The sequence below is a fragment of the Loxodonta africana genome, chromosome 1 (genome assembly GCF_030014295.1).
Source record: "Loxodonta africana isolate mLoxAfr1 chromosome 1, mLoxAfr1.hap2, whole genome shotgun sequence".
NCBI classification, from domain to species: domain Eukaryota; kingdom Metazoa; phylum Chordata; class Mammalia; order Proboscidea; family Elephantidae; genus Loxodonta; species Loxodonta africana.
The window spans coordinates 99,290,066-99,310,649 of NC_087342.1; the positions used below are offsets into that span (position 1 = coordinate 99,290,066).

A 20,584-nucleotide genomic window follows, 5' to 3' on the forward strand; every position below is an offset into this window, starting at 1 on the left:
TTCCTCCTCTAATTCCATGAACAATAGAAGAAACACTGTGCCTGGCTGTGCTGGAATAGACAGGGTCCTTTCGGAGACAGAAGCTCAGCTTGGGAGTAAGGGACAAGGCCCCAAGAACATTGTGTCAAATTGTGAGATATTGGACGTGATTTCTGCAGAGAAGGAAGGCACGTTCATCCTAACAGCTAAAGGGCTGCTCGTAATTGAATCCCTGCAAAGGCAGCTCTGTAAATGAATTCGGGGATCCTGCAAAGCCAAATAGGCCCAGCCTGGGAGAGGTAAAAGCTGCGTTAAGTGGCTCGAAGAAAAACTAGGTGAAGTAGCTGCAGAAAGAGAAGTGGGTGTTGTGGCAGTTCATCAGACCAGCCATTTGTTACCCTTATAGAGCAGGAAAGAAGAGCCAGGCGTAAGGGGAGCCAATTGAGGGGATGTCAGCCACCCTCCTACCAAAGTTGGGGCCCATGCAGAGTAGTAGAGTGGTTAAGCCACAGTCTCTGGAGCTGCATTGCCTGGTGTTCAGTCCCAGTTCTGCCACTCTATCTTTGTGACTTTGAACAAGCAAGTTGGCCCTCTGTGTCTCAGTTTTCTTAACAGTAAAATGGGGATAACAGTGCCTACCTCCTAGGGCCTATTATGAGGATTACACAAATTAATACATGTGAACAGCTAGAACAGTACACTTACTGGCACGTAGTCCTCAACACATTGAGCTGATAATTATTACTACCTGCAGAGTACTCCCCAGCCTGGGAAGCAGTAAAAGTGAAGTCAGAGCTTTAGGAACCTAAGTCTCTAATTAAGTGTATTTTAACTTGAATAAACCATCCTAGGCTAATCCTAGGTAAAACTGCTGAGTTGGATGAATAAACTGGGCTGACAGGAGGCATCAGAGTACACAGGGGCAAAAGGCAGTGCCCTAGCTGTGGTGAAAGCTTCCAAAAGGCAGGGTACCTGCTTCTCCCTGGCTGAGCAGCCATCTGGGGTCACTGCCTGGGAGGGAGAGGGGACCAAGAACTCACAATGAGGCATCATTTATGAGGTTGTCTTCCTGAGACCTGAGCAAGAGACCTGAGGCATGGTTGTGGCAGAATGGCTGGCTTCTCCTGAGCCCATGGGTGGCTTGAAATGAGAGCTTTCCACAGAGCTGGGCCAAGGCTCTTTCATGATAGAAGGGCCCTCGGCAATTCAGTCCCTCAGTCTGGGCTGGTGTGGTAATAATAATGATGATAATAATATTAGGTTATATCATATGAAATGATTGTTTTTATAGGTCAAAATGGTTGAATATTGGCAATTTCTTAAGGTTCAATTGAATAATAGCTCCTTCTTAGCACCTTTAATATTCCAGGCACTATGCTAAATGTTTATCTGTGTGAATTCATTTAATCCTTGAAACAATCCTATGAGATAGGTCATGATTAGTAGCGCATTTTACAGATGGGGAAATTGAGCCACAGAAATTAAGTAACTAGGTGTCTTAGGCTGAGTTCTCTAGAGAAGCAAGACCGGTGAAGTATATATATATATATATATACACAGAGAGAGAGAGAGAGAAAGATTTCAAAGAAATGGCTCACATAGTTGTGGAGGCTGGCAAGTCCCAAACCCATGGGTCAGACATCAGGCTGCTGGCTCACGTCCGAAGAACCAGAGATCAGAGGACGATGAGTCAGATGCGATATCCAGAGAGGGGACTTTGCCAGAACATCCATATATATTGGATGCAGGCCACACTCCCAAGGAAACTCCCCTTTCAACTGGTTGGCTGCTCGCATCAGATCACAAAATGGAGAATTCTTACATAGTGTCTGCCAAGCCACCAAGAGTCATGGCCTAGCCAACTTGGCGCATAACCTTAACCATCACACTAGGCCAAGGCCACACAGGGAGTGAGTGGTAGAGACCCAGAATCTGACCTTTGAATCACTGTGCTCAGCTGCCTCTCTACCTAGGGCTTCAGCTGGATGCTTCCTGGAGCACTTGAGTCAAACTCACACCACAACTCCTTCTCTCAACACTTCCCTGTCCCCCACCACCCCTGTCCTCTCCTTGTTGACTGGTAGCAGGTTTTCTTCTCACAGAGTAAATGTTTCAGAGATAGTGGTTGTTTTAAAACTGGAAAAAAAAAAAAATTACTCCAAGGTCCTCCCTTTGATCTCCTCTTATTCTGGCTCCTGGATTTTTCTCCGTCCACTGCCAGAAGGACCTGTGACCTCCTTCCTGGTTCCCTTTCGTGCTCTCCCCCACGGAGAGCTTGAAACCACACCACACCACACATGTCTTTGTGAGCAGCAGAGGCTCTGTCACTGGGATTGACTGCAGCAGAGGGTTCCTGGAGACTAATGCAGGCGCATGGAGCAGAGCCTGGGGGTCTGGGCCTCTGTCTGGGAAATACGAGAGCCTCCTCCCCCATGCCCTGAGCGAGAGGTCAGGCTTCAAATGTGCACAAAGACTGGAGCAGTAGACTCAGGAGGGGCTGGGGAAAGGAGGGATTCCACTCAAACCAGATTTTTAAAAACTTTTTGTTCTTCTTTCTTCTTCTTCTTTTTTTAACTTTTTTATTTTGAAATAATTTTGCGCTTAAAGAAAAATTGTAAAAATAGTGCCGCGTTCGCATGTATTCCCACCCATGTTCACTTAATGCTTGCATCTGACATAGCCATAGTACAGTTAATCTAACCAGGAAGTTGGCATTGATACAAATAATATTGTTTAATCTGCAGACCTTATTTTACCAGTATTACTGTTAGTGTCCTTTTTGGGCCAGGATCCAATGCAGCATCCCAATCTGGGGCAGTTCCTCAGTCTTTCTTCGTCTTTCATGACATAGAAAATTTTGAGAAACTTTCCAAGAGTATTGGTTAGTTATTTTACAGAGTGTCCCTCAATTTGGGTTTGTCGGCTATGTTTTCGTAATTAGATGGAAGTTCTGCATTTTGGGGAAGAGTACCACGGGGGGCCGTGCCCTTCCCAGCACATTGCATCAGGAGGTGAATGATGTTGGCGTGTCTCATTAGTGCTGACCTTGCACTTGGTTAAGGTGAGGTCTGCCAGGTTCCTCCACTGTAAAGTTACCATCTTCCCTTTTTTTTTGTAGGGAGAGACTTTGAGACTATATAAATACCCTGTTTCTCATCATTCTTTCACCCAGTGGTTTTTTTTTTTTTATGTTTTTTTCTTTTTTACTTGTAATTTAGATGAAGGTTTACAGAGCAATTTAGTTTCTCAATGAACAAGTAATACACATATTGTTTTGTGACACTGGTTGCCAATCCCACAACATGTCAACACTCTCCTCTTCTTGACCTTGGGTTTCCCATTTCCATTCATTCAGCTTTCCTGTACCCTCCTGCCTTCTCGTCCTTGCCCCTTGGATGGTGTGTCCATTTAGTCTCGTTTCGTTTTATGGGCCTGTCTAATCTTTTTTTTTTTTTTTTTCCCTAATCTTTGGCTGAAGGGTGAACCTTGGGATTCACCCACTAATTTTAACATCCATTAATGATTCTTGCTTTGCAATAGTCATTACTATGGTGTTTGCCTAATGGAGATTTTCTATTTTCATCATGCCCCTACATTTATTAATTGGAATTCTACTGTAAAGAAGAGCTGTCCCTTCTCCCCCGTTTGTTTATATCAATATAAATTCATATTTGTTTTATTTTATGGGTTATCCAACATTATCATTATTTATTTTGCTGTCCAGATTGGCCTAGTTTTGGAAGCTCCTTCAAGTTAGCCCTTGTGTCTTTCTGACATTCCCCCACTCTACCGTTTTTTCTTTTTTTAATAATATTTTGTTTTCAGTAAAAGTTTACATAGCAAATTAGGTTCCTCTTCAACAACTTCGATAGGGTGACTATGAGTTGGAATCGACTCGATGGCAACAGGTTGGGTTTTGGTTTCAACAGCTTCTACACAAATTGTTCAGTTACGTTCTTCAGGATGTGTTAACATTTTCATTATTTCCAGCTGCTGGTTCTGTTTCCAGTAATCTAGTTTCCCTGTCCCCTTACCTTCTTATCTTTGCTTTAAAGTAATTGTTGATCATTTGATCTCATACAGATGATTTTTTAAAGAAGCACAGTACTCATGCCACCCTATCATTCTGAAGCACTTCCTTACTTTCTGGAACCACAGGTGTTCCAGGCTTATCTTGTATTTTTCTTGCCCCAGCCTTGGGATCCTTGAGTCCTGGCTAAATCAAGTTTTTGCCACTAAAATGTTCAAAAGTGTCATAATAGCTTTGAGATAAGATTGTAGGAAAGCATTCAGCTGATGTTCAAGAACAGGCAAAGCTGATGGTAATGGAAGTCAGGTCAATGGGGGTTGGTACTGACTGGGAAGATGCATGAGCCACGGGCACAGGAAGTGTTCTCTGTCTTGGTCTAGGTGGTGGTTTCATGGGTGGGTACATATGTAAAAAAGCCATTAAACTGACTCCCTTTAGTTAAAAGAACCTGAACCGTGTCAAATTGTGGGTACTCAGAAAAACATGACTGAAATTTGTAGAGAATAGAGTGAATAAACCATAGGAAGCCTGAAAACTATTTGACTTATTGAGTGAAAAAAGTAAGACACAAAAGGACAAACACTGTATATGGCTCCACTTACATGAACCATCTAGAATAAGGAAATGCATAGAGATTAAAGTAGATTAGTGGTGACCAGGGGCTAAGGGGAGAAAGGAATGGGGAGTTATGCTAAAAATAAATAATTCAGACAAATAATACTTATTCATTTATTATTTTTAAACTATTTGATTAGAACATGATATATCTAGGAAAAGTGTGTGTCCCAGGTCAGAGAAAACAAGCACCTAAGCAAGTGCCTGGTCGCCCTACAATCTAAAAAGTCACCTCAGGAAAAGCAGCATCTGCGAGAGGGCCCAGAGGAACATGGGAGCCCACGGAGATGTTGGGACAGGTGCCAACAAGGCCTTCAATTGGCTCAGAACTGATTTCGAGAAGCACCCTGCAAGGGACTGGAAAGGCTAATAATCATAATCAATGCTCCTTTAAATACAAAAAAAGGGAAATGGTAAGGGAGTCCATGGAATCAGCTGAAGACCCTAAACCCAAGCCAAGTATCAGATGCCTTCAGAGAACTCTTTGCTTCTGTCTTTACAGAAGAAAACCTTGGAGAGATTTCTACTCTGAAGGTGCCTTTTGTAGGAGACAGGTCAAAGTTATTAAATGAAATAGTGCTAAGCCCGTGGGATGTTCGAGGCCTAAATACCAAACTAAATGTAAATAAATCCCGTGAACCAGATGGCAGCCACCCACCACTTCTGCAGGAACTCAGGGGCGGAATTTGTGGAACATTGCCCAAACGCAGGCTCTGTCTTTACAGACAGTTGGTGAATTGCCAGTTTGAATCCTGCTCATAAGAAGGGTTCCAAGGGAACCTGGGCACTAAAGACCTTCTACCCAAAGTAAGCTGGTATGAAAAAAGGCATAGTTTCTACATGTAAACAAAAGCAAGCCTTTGAAGGTAGCCCTGAGTGGTTTTCTCTTAGGGGAAAGCTTGCCTAATGCACTTAAACAAACCAAAAACCTAGTGTATCTAGGAAAAATGTGTGTCCCAGGTCAGAGAGAACAGGCACCTAAGCAAGTGCCTGGTCACCTTACAGTCTCCGACCCATAGTGACCCTGTAGGTCAGGGTAGAACTGCCCCATAGGATTTCCAGGGCTATAAATCTTTATGAAGCAGATTGCCACATCTTTTCTCCTGCAGAGCGACTGCTGGGTTCGAACAGCTGACTTTTCTGTTAGCAGCCGAGCAGTTAACCACTGTGCCACCAGGGCTCCTGCCTACGGCACTAGAGTGCTTTTAAGCAGGGAAAACGAATTAATAAAATTTTGATTTTCAAAGAGTTTATATCAAGGGACATATTTGCTTTATTTTGTTTTTATTGTGGAAAAAATATATATGTAACAAAACATTTGCCATTTCGATATTCTTCACCTACAGTTCAGTGACGTTAACTTATGTTTATCATGTTGTTCAGCCATCACCCATATCTGTTCCCAGGCTGTTCCATCACCCTTAACAGAAACAAGGACATGTTTTTGAAAAGGTGTATTGGGACCAGGGGAAATGTTTTGCTGCATCACTGATTCTCAAAACAGGGGAGTTTTTTTTTTTAAGTACATATTTGCCTAGGAAAATATTTTTATGTGCTGAATACACTTTACATTCACAAAGAATGTTCCAATAGTACAAAGTGATTCTACCCACAGTGTCTTATTTAATAGAGTATATTTTATATGGCCATCTAAGTTCTTTGGCTGTTAATTATTACCTATCTTTGACAGTATTTGCCCTACATTGCCAAATAAAATTAATCAATTTTTCAAGATTTCCTTCAAACAGCCTTTTCTATGACTTTTTTTTTCCCCCTTCTATTTTATGGCCCACTTTTCTCCTCACTTTAGAGCTGACAGTATACATTATAGTGGTTATGAGCACAAACTCTTGAGCCAGAATGTCTGGGTTCAAATCCCAGTCTAATACTACTCTGTGACCTTGGACATGCTCTTTAGCCTCTACCTCAATTTCTACATCTGTAAAATGAAAGTAATAATACCTTCCTCATAGAATTGGTGTGAGGATTAAATGTGTTAATACAGAGTATTCATAAAACCTTTAGAGCCTTATCTGGCATGTCATAAGTGCTCAATAAATGATAGCTGCCACTGTAATCATCTCTTATCCTTGGTGATGTCTTTCTTCCTTCTCAGTTCTAACATTTTTTGTACATTCTGTAATGGGTTTTCCCCATACCTTTCCCTTATTGAAGTTTCTTTGCTTATTACCTACTATCCCTTCTCCTTTGTCTCCCTCCCCACCCCACATGCACCAAACCAAACCAAACCTGTTGCCATCGAGTCGTCTCCAACTCATAGCAACCCTGTAGGACAGCGTAGAACTGCCTCATAGGGTTTCCAAAGAGCAGCTGGTGGATTTGAACTGCTGACCTTTTGGTTAGCAGCCAAGCTCTTAACCACTGCGCCACCAGGACTCCCCCACATGCACACATGGCTGGAATTCCTTCTCTGTTAAATTCCATTTTCTTTTGGGATTTGTGGATTCTTAGTAAGTACCTGGACCAGGCCCTTTTCTGCTTATTTCAGCCATTTGCAGCTTTTCTTCAATGAAAAACCACTGCCTCATTTCTATTAATGGGAACCATTCACTGGCTTGCCCTTCCGAATTTTGAATCTCTGCACTTTGCCCTACAAACCGTCTTCTTCCAACTGCAGTATCTCATTTGACTACATGTCATGCTTAATGCTCCCATGAGCTGGCTTTGTAACAAATCTTTAGTCGTCCTCTGCCCCTAGATAAAAAACACCTGATTTGTGATTAAATCCTTCCTCCTCCGACCATGATTTTGTTTTCTTCTTTTTTACCCGTTTCCCCAATTTATCAGCTCGTTGGACAGCTTCCCATTGTTGCAGCGCTGATGGGAGGAAGGTGTAGTTCTGAGCCACAGCCACCAGGTGGCAGAGTGGCTCTTCACAGCTAAGCCTCAGTGCCCTTGGGAGAGGTGTAGAGGATAACTTAGCCAGGTGTAGAATTATTTGGAGCCTTCTGGGAAATTTCTAGTAAGGCTAGAAGAACTGGAAATTATATGTAGACCCTCCATCCCAGCAAAGAATACGTTACATTATAGGAAAATTAGAAAATACCGACAAACCAAAAAAAAAAAAATTTGTTACCTGAAATATTACCATACAGAGGTAAACACCGCGTGATCTCTTTGATACATTTCCTTCCAGAAATTTCATCATGCACATCTACATGAATAAGTATATGTTATATACATGTAACTGTTAAGGGAGTAATTTTGTACATCTTGTTTTATAACCTGCTGTTTATCACTTTGTGAAATATAGACAATGTTCATAATGTCAGAAGGTATAGATTTACATCATTTTTCAATTTTTTCACACATTATGTAAGTATATAAAACCCGTTGCCGTCAAGTTGATTACAACACATAGTGACCCTATAGGACGGAGTAGAACTGCTGCATAGGGTTTCCAGTGAGTGGCTGGTGGATTCGAACTGCTGACCTTTTGGTTAGCAGCCAAGCTCTTAACCACTGCGCTGTCAGGGCTGCTATATGAGTATATGCTTATTGCTAAAAAATATTATGAAAAAATTAAAATAATGACTTGGCTGCAGGGTATTCCACTTTACGAATTTACCTTAATTTGTTTAATGAAAGGTCACCGTTTATGTGAAGTCTGGGGGTTTCCTTCCTTGGGATCTTGCTGTTAGGCCTTCATCCCAAATATGCTTTTAATTTTTCTAGGGTTTTTTTTTATCGCTAATGGTGGCCCCAAACCTGGCTGCCTATCAGGATTGCTGGAGAAGTTTTTGAAAGATACGGATTGCTGGGTCCCACATCGTGTCTTCAGAATCCAAAACTCCAGGGGTGAGGCCTAGGCCCTTGTATTTGTAAGAGCTCCTCCAGTCAGTTCAGATCTGAGCCTGGTTAGAAACCACTTGCTGTGATGACAGGAGAGATGACCACTTGAAGCCCCAAAGGCTTCATTGGAGACCCAGGGCCCTGGCTTAGTCTAAGCAAATATCATTCCTTCAGATACAGCTCCCCTTCCACGGAAGGCAGGGGAAACTTAATGATACAGGATAATTTCAGAAGGTTGGTTCAGATGTAATGAAGTATGTCCTCAAAAAATAGGATAGCAATTTTGACCTCACTCAGCAAGTTGGTTGAAAGTAGAAATGAAATTCTATGCTGATGAAAAACAATTTATACAAAAACAGTAAGTTTTTCCAGTGAATAAATTTTTTAAATTTTTAAAAATTAATGTTACTATGGACAGTTGGGTATTAAACTGGCCTCTGAAGTGAAGTGTAATGAGAATTCTTATTAGCTGTGGTATGGATCAGAATAGGGCAAGCTACTAGATTAAGGGACGTTATCCTGGAGTCCACATTTTCTCCTAGTGTGTCACCTTCCCCATCCCTCGCCACGCCATATACACACAAACTAGGAAAAGTATAGCCTCTTTTTGCCAGCATCTTCCTCGGGGAGTCAACTTTTATCCTAAGTTAGGCAGAATCTCTATTTTAAGGGACTTTACCTTTTCTGTATCTTAGACCCGTCAGCTGTTTGATGACACCTATGATTCCCTTCTCAGAATAATGGTTTTAAATATATAAAATAAAATACATAGTATCAGAAAGGAAACAAAATTGAAATATAGTTATCAAAATATTTTAAAAACAAATTTGTGATAATGCAATATATGTATTTTATTATTATAGTGTATATAACAAGCTTTGAGGAAGATGTAGAACTGAGGCTAACACAGAACCAGGGGGAACTGGTAACTGAGAAAATGAGCACAGAAATTTCACATCAGGTAAAAAGGAGGATTTTTAACACTAAACAGACAATAGATAAGTGGTAACTTTGGTGAAGGGTAAGACAGTACACAATACTGGGGAACCCAGTACAGCTTGTCCAAGGCAAGGTCATGGAAGCTTCATAGACACATTCAGACTCCCCGAGGGACCGAATTACTGGGCTTAGGGCTGTGGGAACCATGGTCTCAGGGGACATCTAGCTCAATTGGCATAACATAGTTAATAAAGAAAATGCTCTACGTCTTGCTTTGGTGAGTAGTGTCTGGGGTCTTAAAAACTTGCAGATGGCCATATAAGATACTCTACTGGTCCCACCCTGTCTGAACCAAGGGAGAATGAAGAAAACCAAAGACACAAGGGAAAGATTAGTCCAAAGGACTAATGGACCACAACTACCACAGCCTCCACCAGCCTGAGTCCAGCATAACTAGATGGCCCCGGCTACCACCACTGACTGCTCTAACAGGGATGACAGTAGAGGGTCCCGGACAGAGCTGTAGAAAAACATAGAACAAAATTCTAACTCACAGAGAAAAAAAAAAAAAACATTTACTGGTCTGACAGAGACTGGAGAAACCCCGAGAGTATGGCCCCTAGACACCCTTATAGTTCAGTAATGAAGTCACTCCTGAGGTTCACCTTTCAGCCAAATATTAGACACGCACATAAAACAAAACGAAACTAAATGGGCACACCAGCCCAGGGGCAAGGACGAGAAGGCAAGAGGGGACAGGAAAGCTGGTAATAGGGAACCCAAGATTGAGAAGGGGAGAGTGTTGACATGTTATGGGTTTGGCAACCATTGTCATGAGACAATATGTATATTAATTGTTTAATGAGAAACTAATTTGCTCAGTAAACCTTCATCTAAAGCACAACTAAAAAAAAAATCTGATAAAAAGAGATTACAGCCTGAAAAAGAGGGGGTTGGGGGGAGCAGGATTTTTAAAAGCGATGATGACATCTGAGTGAGTTGAGTATCAGTAACCGGTTGAGTAACTGCCGTGGTTGAGTGAATTTTAGTAATAGTGGTGTGATGGGAAAGGGTGCTTACCTGGAGGGTATGGGAAAGAGGCTGCCACCGTGAAAGAGGAAAGTATGGACATGTAGAGAAGCATGTAGCTCGGTTCCTTTGTGATACATTCTTCCTATGGATTCTCAGCCATTTTGACTTAAGCCTTTGTGTTCTATTCTCAAGCTTCAGGTCTAAGGGAAAGGGATTATAATTAATGAAGCTTGTCTGTTTAATGAGACTATTCAATGCTAGTGAAGATCTAGGAAAATGGCCATTTTTCTGGAATGCATTTTCTGATGACTGTTAAGTACCTTTGAAATGTTTGTGCCCTTTGACACAGGAATCTGGTTTCTCGGAAATTAGCCCAAGGAAATAGTAATCCAAAATATGGCATTACATACAAGGATGTTCATTAGAGTTTCATTATGGTGAAAAACTAGAAATAATTAAATGCTCAGCAACAGGAGGATGTAGAATAAATTATGGTATATCTACATTATGGCAAGCTCTTTGGCTATTGAAAATGTCTACAAGGAGTTTTTAATATTAGAGGAGATGGTTACTATAAATGCTGAATAGGTTTCAAAATTATATAGAAAGAATGATTTCAGCTATATAAAATGTGCAGAGAAAGGTCTGGAAGGAAATATGCCAAGAAGTTTAAAAGTGACTTCATCTTGATTATGCAGTTATGGGTAATAATTTTCTGCTTTTTTCTTTTTACTAAACAAAATTCCCACAGTGCGTCTTACTTGAAAAAAAGTTCTACTACGCAAGTAATATACAAAGACCTCACTGTAAAAATTAAAAACAGAAATACTCAAAAGATACAGAAGTATACAGAAAAAAGTCAAAGTCCCCCCTCTCCAAAGGTATTCACTGTCAACAGTTTACCACCTACCCTTTCAAAATACTTATATACATATAAAACCAAACACCAAACCCACTGCCGTTAAGTTGATTCCAACTCATAGCAACCCTATAGGACAGAGTAGAACTGCCCCGTAGAGTTTCCAAGGAGCGCCTGGCAGATTTGAACTGCCAACCTCTTGGTTAACAGCCGTAGCACTTAACCACTACGCCACCAGGGTTTCATATATATATATATATGTGTACAAACATGGTGTTGTGTTTTCTCTTTTATGTAAATGCGATCATACTGTATGTATTTTTCTGCAACTTGCTTTTTTCCTAAAAGTATCTTAGGCATCTTTCAATGTTTAGTACATGTAGACCTACTTCATTCTTTGTAAGTGCTGCCTTGTATTTTTTATTTTATTTATTTTGTTATTGTTGAGAATATACACAGCAAAACATACACCAATTCAATAGTTTATACATGTACAATTCAGTGACATTGATTACATTCTTGGAGTTGTACAATGATTCTCATCTTCCTTTTCTAAGTTGCTCCCCGCCCATGAACATAAACTCAACTGCCCCCTAAGGTTTCTGTCTAATCTTTCAAGTTGCTATTGTCAATTCGATCCCATATATATAGTTCTTAAGGGCATAGTGCTCAAGGCAGACATTTTTTACTAGTTAAGCTAAACTGTTGTTTGGTTTTAGGAAGACTTCAGGGAATATTTTTGGTTTAAGGTTTAAAGATTATCTCAAGGCAGTGGTTTCAAGGGTTCATCTACCCAGCATGGCTCCAGAGAGCCTGGAGTCTATGAGAATTTGAAATTCCATTCTGCATTTTACCCTTTTGATCAGGATTCCTCTGTAGAATCCTTGATCAAAATGTTCAGTAATGATAGCCAGGCACCATCCAGTTCTGGGTCTCCTGGCAAAGGAGGCAGTTGTTGATGGAGGCAATTAGCCACACATTCCATATCCTCCTCCTATTCCTTACTCTCCTTTCTCTGTTGCTCCAGGTAAATAGAGACCAATTATGCCTTGGATAGCCACTTGCAAGTTTTTAAGACCCCACCTTGTATTTCCTTATATGGTTATCTAACCATTCCCACACAGATGCACACTTTCCTAGTGTCTTTTTTCCCACTATTTGTGGAGCGATACTGTGAGTACCCTTCTACAGGCATATGAATATTCCTTTCTAGAAGAGGGACATAGAAGTAGCATTGCTGAACCAAATGCCATGTGCATTTCTAATTTTGATGGCTACAACCTATGTTTGTTTAAAATGATAATAAGTTTGTCTATTATAACCAAGACCCCAACATAACAGTTACTTAGAACAAGATATATGTTTAATGGCGTGGAGGTGTCAGAGGTCTTCTAACTTCATGGGGGGGAAGAACCATCAGCATCAGCCCAAGGCTGATTCCTGTGAGGTAGAGGTCAGACATACTTCCTCTCTCTAACCTTTTTTGCCAGTTCTGACACCAGCCATCCCTCCCGTGGCACTCTCTACTTCTCCACTGGGTTCAATAATTCATTGCATTGGCCACACAGAACTCACAGACAATACTCACAATTATGGAATTTATCAGGGACGTATCAGGTTACAATTCAGGATAAGGCACAACTGAGGATACAGTTTTTCAGTCAGGACCGCTTCTTCTCGGCTGTGCCTGTAGGCAGGCCTCTCTCTGGCCCTCGACCCCTCTGTCCGGCTTCTGCCCTGCTCAGGCAAGTGTTACAAAGCTTTTTAGCTCCACCAGTAAGTGCCCGGGGACACCCTACTCTACTAAGAAGCCTCAGCCTAAAGGCACTCAGCTCTCTCACTCTGTGGTTTGGCAAGCCTAGCTCTGTTGACAAGTGCTTGAAGGCACCCGACTCTGCCAGTAAACCTCCTGCCCAAAGGTGCTCAGTTCTCTCCCTCCGTGGGTTGGCACACCCAGTGTAGCCACCTCACTCTGTGGGCCAAGAAGCCCACTGCACCATCTCATGCCGATCTTCTTGTTCACTGCCACCGTTTCTTTGCCACTACCTCTTGCCAACTCACACCGTCTCCAGTGTTACTGCTCTCTCTCTCTCTGTCTTCTGGGTCTGAGAGGTTCTTTAAGCACAGGTACCCTGGGTCCAAAGGACATGCTCTGCTCCTGTCTCTTCTTTTTGGTGGTAGTGAAGTCACCCCTCTGCTCTGGGATTCTCTTTTTAAGCCTAGGGAATGGCAAAACTGACCAATTGCCTTGTTAGGATTCCATGTACCTTATTTGCATGATCCCACCCAATGATTACAGAACCATCACTGGCTGAAAGGGTCATATTAAGTAATTCACTGCACCGCACTTCTCTTCAGTTAACAACAACAAAAAAAAAATTATATTTATTATTTTTTGCAGCCTAGGTATAATCAGTCCAAGGCTAACATAGGCTGTAGGTGGCAGGGACTCTGATTTCTTCTGTCTTGTCATTCTGCCATCTTCAACACAGCTTTAATCTTAGGGTCTAAGTGACTGCTTCCATTTTGCCATTTACACCCACTTTCTACAGTGGAAAGGGGAGAAAGACGTATTTTAGTGCAAAACTCCAAACTTACCCCTATCATTTCTGCTCTCATCCCATTGACCAAAACTCAGTCATGTGTAATCATGTGTAATACGTGCCCTGGGCAGCTTCGTGCTGAGCTGAGCTGCTATTACTAAAGGAAGAAATGTCAGAAAAGATGTGTAAGACTTCTACACTGTAAACTCCAAAATATGGCTGGAGCGCTCAGGGTTTTTAAAAGTAATCATAGCCTGTGGGTGGGCCAGTGGCATTCTTTGCATTACCTATTTGCATCACTATGATTTGTATGCCTTTTTTCTTACTGGTTTATAAGCATTCCTTATTGATTATAGATATTAACCTTTTGCCTTTCATAGACATTAAAAATTCTTTCTCAGAGTGAGTTTCTTTTAACTTTTTTTTTTTTTTTTTAAATCTTTTAACGTACCGATGTTTCAAAATTGTATGTAATCAAACCTGTCAATCTTTTTATGGCCTCTGGGTTTTGTATCTTGCTACTATTTTCTAATCAGAAAAATAAGAAGAATACCCAATTCAGAAAAAGAGACAGAGAAAGAACATGAAATAGCAGCAAGAGAATGGGTAACTAAATTACAGAGATAACCTAAAACCTCACGTTCACTTTTGACTCTTAATAGCCACTTTAATAGGCTAGCCCCATGGAACTGTTTGAGGGGACAAAGTCAAGTGGACCTGTGCTTGGAAAGCTGAGTAGGATTTAGATAGGTGGAGGAGAAAAAAGGCTTTCTAGGTGAAAGGGACAGCATAAATTAAACTCCAGAGGTACAGATAAACCTGGCTGAAACGGGCCTGGCTGGATGAGGCATGTTTACTGAGAACAATGAGAGATAAGCTGGACAGGTGGGTTGAGGACAGTCTTTGGAGAGACGGGCAGAGGATAAATACAGTGGTTACAAGTGAACATCAGGATTAGGAGAAAGAAATCACATACAAAAGGTTACATGCTGCAGTCTTCCCAATAAAGGTAAAAAAAAAAAAAAAAAGGCAGCAGCAAATTAAGTATCTAACAAAAGGGAAATGGTTGAGTAAATTAGAGCATAGCCACATGATGGAATACTAACATTAAGAATTATCATTTTTGAAGGTTGTGTGGAAAAAAACACAAAGATTAGAGCAAAAAAGATGGTTAAAAAGCATATAAAATCATAATAATGATTACAACTATTTAAAGAAATATGCATGTGAAAAAAGATTGAAAGGGAATACTTTAAAATTAAAAGAGATGCACTTGGATGATGAGTGATTATTTCTCTCTTTGAAAAATCATTATTTATTGTTGTCATTCATAATATTTTTTAAGAGGCAGGTGTTAGTGGATCGGAAAATCAGCAGAGGCTTTTCCTAAAGGTGAACTAGGGGCTGAGAGCTGTGTCCTGTTTGGGAGGCAGGAGGCCGGGTCTACTGTTTGGGTTGTGTGACCCAGGAGGAAGGGCCCCATTCCAGGCCTTGGTCTATAGTTCATGGATGATAAAAGCCCTCCCTTGTTTTCCAGGGCCTCCTCATGCTGCTACAGAACCTACCTACGATACACTGGGGCAATGAAGAGATTGGGCTGCTTCTCGCGGAGGCGTATAGACTCAAGTACATGTTTGCAGACGCCCCCAATCACTATCGCCGATAGGTGCTGTCTCCCTGTGGGGACCCAGACTGCCCCCATCTCTGATGGCAATCTGATCACTGTGGCCACTGTGCGAGCTGTGGACCCCGGCCAGGAACCACTCCTGCTGTAAAAAACTCACACCCGCCTCCCAGGTCTGAACTTTGGCGTGCCTGTCCACCACTCCATGTTTCTGGATGTGTCTCTTGGACCACTGTCAGTATTCCATGCCATGTGGATGGGCCCAGCTCTGGGAGAGGACAGAAAAGGAGGTACAGGGTCATCTGCCCCTCTAAAAGAAACTGGACAAAAGAAGGGGAAGGCTCAGGTTCTCAACTCACATTGTCCCTACATGGACTGTCTGCCTCTCACCTCCCAGCCCCAACTGATACCGTTGCTCTTTGTGACATAGTTTGATTTGATCACAGGTCAAAAACGCCTTACATTTAAGACTCCTGGCCCTTCCCTTTCTGCCCTAGACTGAGCCAGTGAGGGGAGCTTTTCGAGACCAGTGCTCTCAGGTGGAGGAGGCACTAATGCTTATAACTCTGGGAAGAGACCTATACCCAAGGGCTAGGAATTTTATCTTTTATTTTCTTGGCAGTTATCTGTGTGTGTGTGTACATGTGTAAGCACATGCGTATACACACCTCTCAGCATTTAGGTATGTGTCTTAATTTCTGTGTCCAGACTAGCCTGACAAAAACCATCTGGGAAGGGCCCCAGCAACCAGGTGTCCAAATGTCCCTTGAGAAAGATCAGGGCAGGGGAGAGAGGAGGGGCCCGTTACCTCTCCAAACCCTTCTTCCATGATGACCCACTCCAAGATATTATGTGTGAATTGTGTTATTATGTATATGGGTAAAGATGTACAAATATATGTCCTCTTTGTAGCAGATATGATTTTATATTTATAATGTGCATCAACATGTGAAAGCAATCTAGGTCAGTAGCACAGATGAAGTTACCAGGCCAGCAGCTTCAGCAACTCCAGGTTGGTCAATGGGTGCCCTCCGGTGGGGGGAGCGAATGAGAGTCTGCTGGAGTCAGCACGGCGGAGCAGATGGAGCGGCTCTTAAACCCAGCGGCAGCCATCCAAGCGTCAGTGTCTCAGAATTTTTCCCTTCCCCTTTCTTCTCACTCCTCCCTGGGCCTTTCTGGAGCATCTGTCCTGCTCCCTCCCCATCTAAAGCAGAAAAGGATGTGAAGACAGAACTCTCCGCCCTTCATCCCTAGCAGACTTCCAGAGGGGACTGTAGCGGCAGATGCCCTTTCTGCATGGTTTTAGCCTCTGCCTTTTCCCGGAATCTGGAGAGAGCTTTTGTTTTTATGTTTTTTAAATCAGCATATTATTCAGGACAGAAGCTGTGACTGACCAGTCAGTGCCAAGGAAAGAAGTTTGCCCTGTGTCCCTTGGTTTGGGGGCTCTTCTCAGAGAGAGGTATTCTGTGTCCCCCACTGTCACCATCACACCCCACACAGCTCAAGAGACCTGTGACCCACGTTTGATTTTTGGTGTTTGGTAGTGGAGAGGTGGGGGGATGGTGGCAAGCAGCTGTCATCCTCTTGGGAAGCCAAGCAGTGACCCCAGTGGATGACACTTTGAGCCTCATTGCCGATGAAGCCCCACCATGCTGGTATGTGTTACATTTCTCATCTGGAGCTGTTTCTCAGGCATTCTTCCTCACCGTTTCCTTTTCCCCTTCAGTGTGCCTCAATAGTTTCCTTCACAGAGTGAGAGGGCTTGTGACCCCTCCCTCAACCAGACTAATTAAAGAAAGACACTTGTGTTCCCAAGTGGTGGTTTTATTTTTTTAGTTTTTATGTTTGTATGGGAAATTGTGGATAAAGTGAAAGAATTGTAAATAAATAGTGTATTTCCTCCTCCATCTGCTGATTTTTTCCTTCCGTGGATTTGTGTAACCTGGGAACCTAAGGAGTTCCCTTTTCTTGGGTTTCTCTTGCTGATATTAGCAAGTCTAATAAGTATGGGGGACAAGCCTTCTGTAGGGCAAGCAGGGGATCAACAGATTAAAAAGCATTCTCAGAGGATGTCCGCAAATGTTTACTGAGCATCTACTATGTAAAAGGTACTGTGGAAACTACAAAAATGAATGACATGGTTCCTAGTAGCTGACGTTTATGGAGCACCTTACCACACGCCAAGCACTGCAATAAGCACTTTACGTGGATTATTTCTTCTACCCAAAAAGAGTATATAATGTAACAGAGGTTAGAAAATGGACTAGAACTTCAGTGCTGGACAAAAGCCTAGAGATACCTAGCTCAACAACCTCACTGTTCACAGATGAAAACCCAGCCCAAGGCCAAGGAAGGAATTGTCAGAGTCAGAACTAGAATACAGGCGGACCTCTTAGCTTGCCTATTTGGTGTTTTTTCCACCTAACCTCATAGAACTAAAATGTGTTCAAAGACTGGTCCTGCATTTAGGGTCTTGTTAAGGTTTTTTTTTTTTTTTTTTTGGTTTTTCTCTTGGCAGCTGTCTTAGCTTCTTAGTGCTGCTACAACAGAAATAACACAGCTGGGTGGCTTCAACAAACAAATTTATTTTCTCACATTTAGGAGGCTAGAAGTCTGAATTCAGGGTGCCAGCTCTAAGGAAAGCCTTTCTCTCTCTCTAGACACTGGGTGAAGGTCCTTGTCTATTTTCAGCTTCGGTCCCTTGGCAATATTCATGTAGCGGGTACCTTCCCCTCCATTTGTGCTTCCTTCTCTATGCCTAATCTGGTCTTTTTATATCTCAAAGATGATTGGCATAAAGCATACTCTATACAGATGTCTCATTAACATAACAAAGAAGTCCTATTCCCAAATGAGATTACATCCACCAACATATGGGTTTAGGATTTATGACATATTTTTGGAGGACACAATTCAATCCATAACAGCAGCCTTACTATGAAGTTAGTTGGTTGCCCTTTTCATCTACAAAGGATAGATTGAAATGGTTTTCCCATCTAGTAACCCCTTCTTAGGGTTCATCTGAGAGTGTTTCTTGATTTCACTCGTTAGGAACTATCTAAGGATTAAATTCAGCTGAGACTAACAGAAATCGAAAAAAACAGTGGCTTATACAACACAGAAATTTACTTCTCCTTCACATAGAAGTCCAAAAGTAGGCTCTGTTTCACAAAGTCCTTTGGACCCTGAACTTCTTCCCTAGGTTTTCATGATCCGCAATGGCAGCTAATACTCCAGCTATTATATTCACTTCCCAAGTAGCAAGATGGATTAAAGATGGGAAAACAAGAATGAAGGATACACAACTTGAAGAATGTAATCGTTGTCACTGAATTGTACATGTAGAAATTGTTGAATTGGTGTATGTTCTGCTGTGTATATTCTCAACAACAACAAAAATAAAATAAGTTATTAAAAAAAAAAAAAAAAGAATGAAGGAAACATGCCAGCAGTGTTTTAAGGAAGGTTCCAGGAAATTGCCTCCCAATACTTCTCTCACAACTCACTTGCCACAGTCCTGTAGTTGTTCACACCTAGTTGCAAGGGAGGCTGGGAGACATACTCTATTCCAGGCAGCCATACACCTGGATAAATGTCACGATTCTGTTCCTGTAGAGGACGAGGAGAACAGAAACTAAGATTCTAGTAGCAATCTCTACCATGAAGAGTGTATAAAAATAATTTGAAAATAGAGACCTTTCCCAAAGGCATATAGAGGGAAATTTCACTTCAAAATCCAAGTGAATGTTCACAAATAACTTTGGAATTGAATCTTTGTCATAAAACATCAATAGTATTTCTACTCGATACGATTCAAACTGTGGCCATTAATTGTTACTTAGGCTGGTAGAGAAAATAACTGACCTGAACTAGTCTTCATTTAAAAATTCGGTTTTTCATTCATGCGGGAAGCCAAGCATTTTCTGAAATATGCTTGATAATGTCTAGAGAATTAATGAAACCTCTCGGATTAATCCTGGCATACTCTGACCTGCAATTTATCCAATGTTCCTGCAATCTCAGTTTCTAAGTTCTGCTTACATAGACCCGACCTTTGTTTTCATTCATCTGTGAAGGGATAGTGGCACAGATTGCTCAGATAGTGGCCTCATTTGCTTCCAAAGGCAAGAACTTCCTGTTGACAGCACTTGGCTTGGCTTGGATTGGACTTTGCATGTTGAGCGGCTTTGTAAAGCTTTGAGGATGGGAGACAGAAACTAAGCCCCAGTAACCATGCCCTTCATACCTCTCCTGGGGATTTCCAACACTCACTTGTACAAGACGGTTTTGGAAGCTGTTGTAGACTCCAAGGAGGTGATTTTAGACTCACGATGAAAAAGTTGAAATTCACACAGAAACAGAGAACATAAAAGTACATTGCCGTGAGACCAGATTGCTCCAAGCCTGTGCCAGGTTGCCAGGGTAGTTGCAGCACGCCCACCGCTATGGCAAATCAAAGCATGCCCTTGAGGAAAAGCATCCCCTTGTTTTGGCAAAGGCTGAATTCACATTCTTGGATGCAGGGAGAACCCCTGTTCCGTTTGGTTCTGCAGATAGTTTGTGAACTGTGGCTTCTGGGGGGTGAGTGTGACAATCCTGACCTGAAGTGATAGCTGTGGTGAGGAATCTGGGAGCCAGCCTTGGGGACTCACTACTTTCACTTGTCTCAGCAGTGACTCCACTACACCTATCCCACCCCACCCAGCTATACAACAGGTGAAAACCCAGATCTTCTCTTCAAGCCACTGGTCTCCAAACTTTTTCCATCCTTTTATTTTTAACCTATCTATGTCTTTATATTTAATATGAGTTCCTTGTAGACAGGATATAGTTGGGCCTTGTTCTCTAATCTAATCTGATAATCTGTTTTTTAATTGCTACATTTAGACCATTTACAATTAGTATTATTGATATGATTGGATTTAGGTCTACCATTTTATCTGTTTGCTCCCTCTGTTTTTCCTCTCTCCCTCCTTTCTTGCCTTCTTTTGGATTATTTGAATTTTTTTTTTATTTCATTTTACTTCACCTATTGACTTTTAACAGTGTCTCTTCATATTTTTTCTAAGGGGTTACTCTAGAGACATAACTGTTCCGTCTATTTCCAGTTAATATTTTATCACTTAAGTAAAATCTAAATGCCCATATAG

General features: G+C 41.7%; 1 protein-coding gene across 1 annotated transcript in view; it reads left to right on the forward strand.

The window, feature by feature from the left end:
* The window catches only part of TBC1D22B (TBC1 domain family member 22B), a 74,964-nt gene extending 57,075 nt beyond the window's left edge, over positions 1-17,889 (forward strand). Inside the window, exon 13 of the mRNA XM_010587970.3 lies at positions 15,348-17,889. Coding sequence (XP_010586272.1) covers positions 15,348-15,476 — 129 coding nt within the window. The 3' untranslated portion in view covers positions 15,477-17,889. The remainder of the gene's footprint in view (positions 1-15,347) is intronic.
* The last annotated feature ends 2,695 nt before the right edge of the window (positions 17,890-20,584 follow it).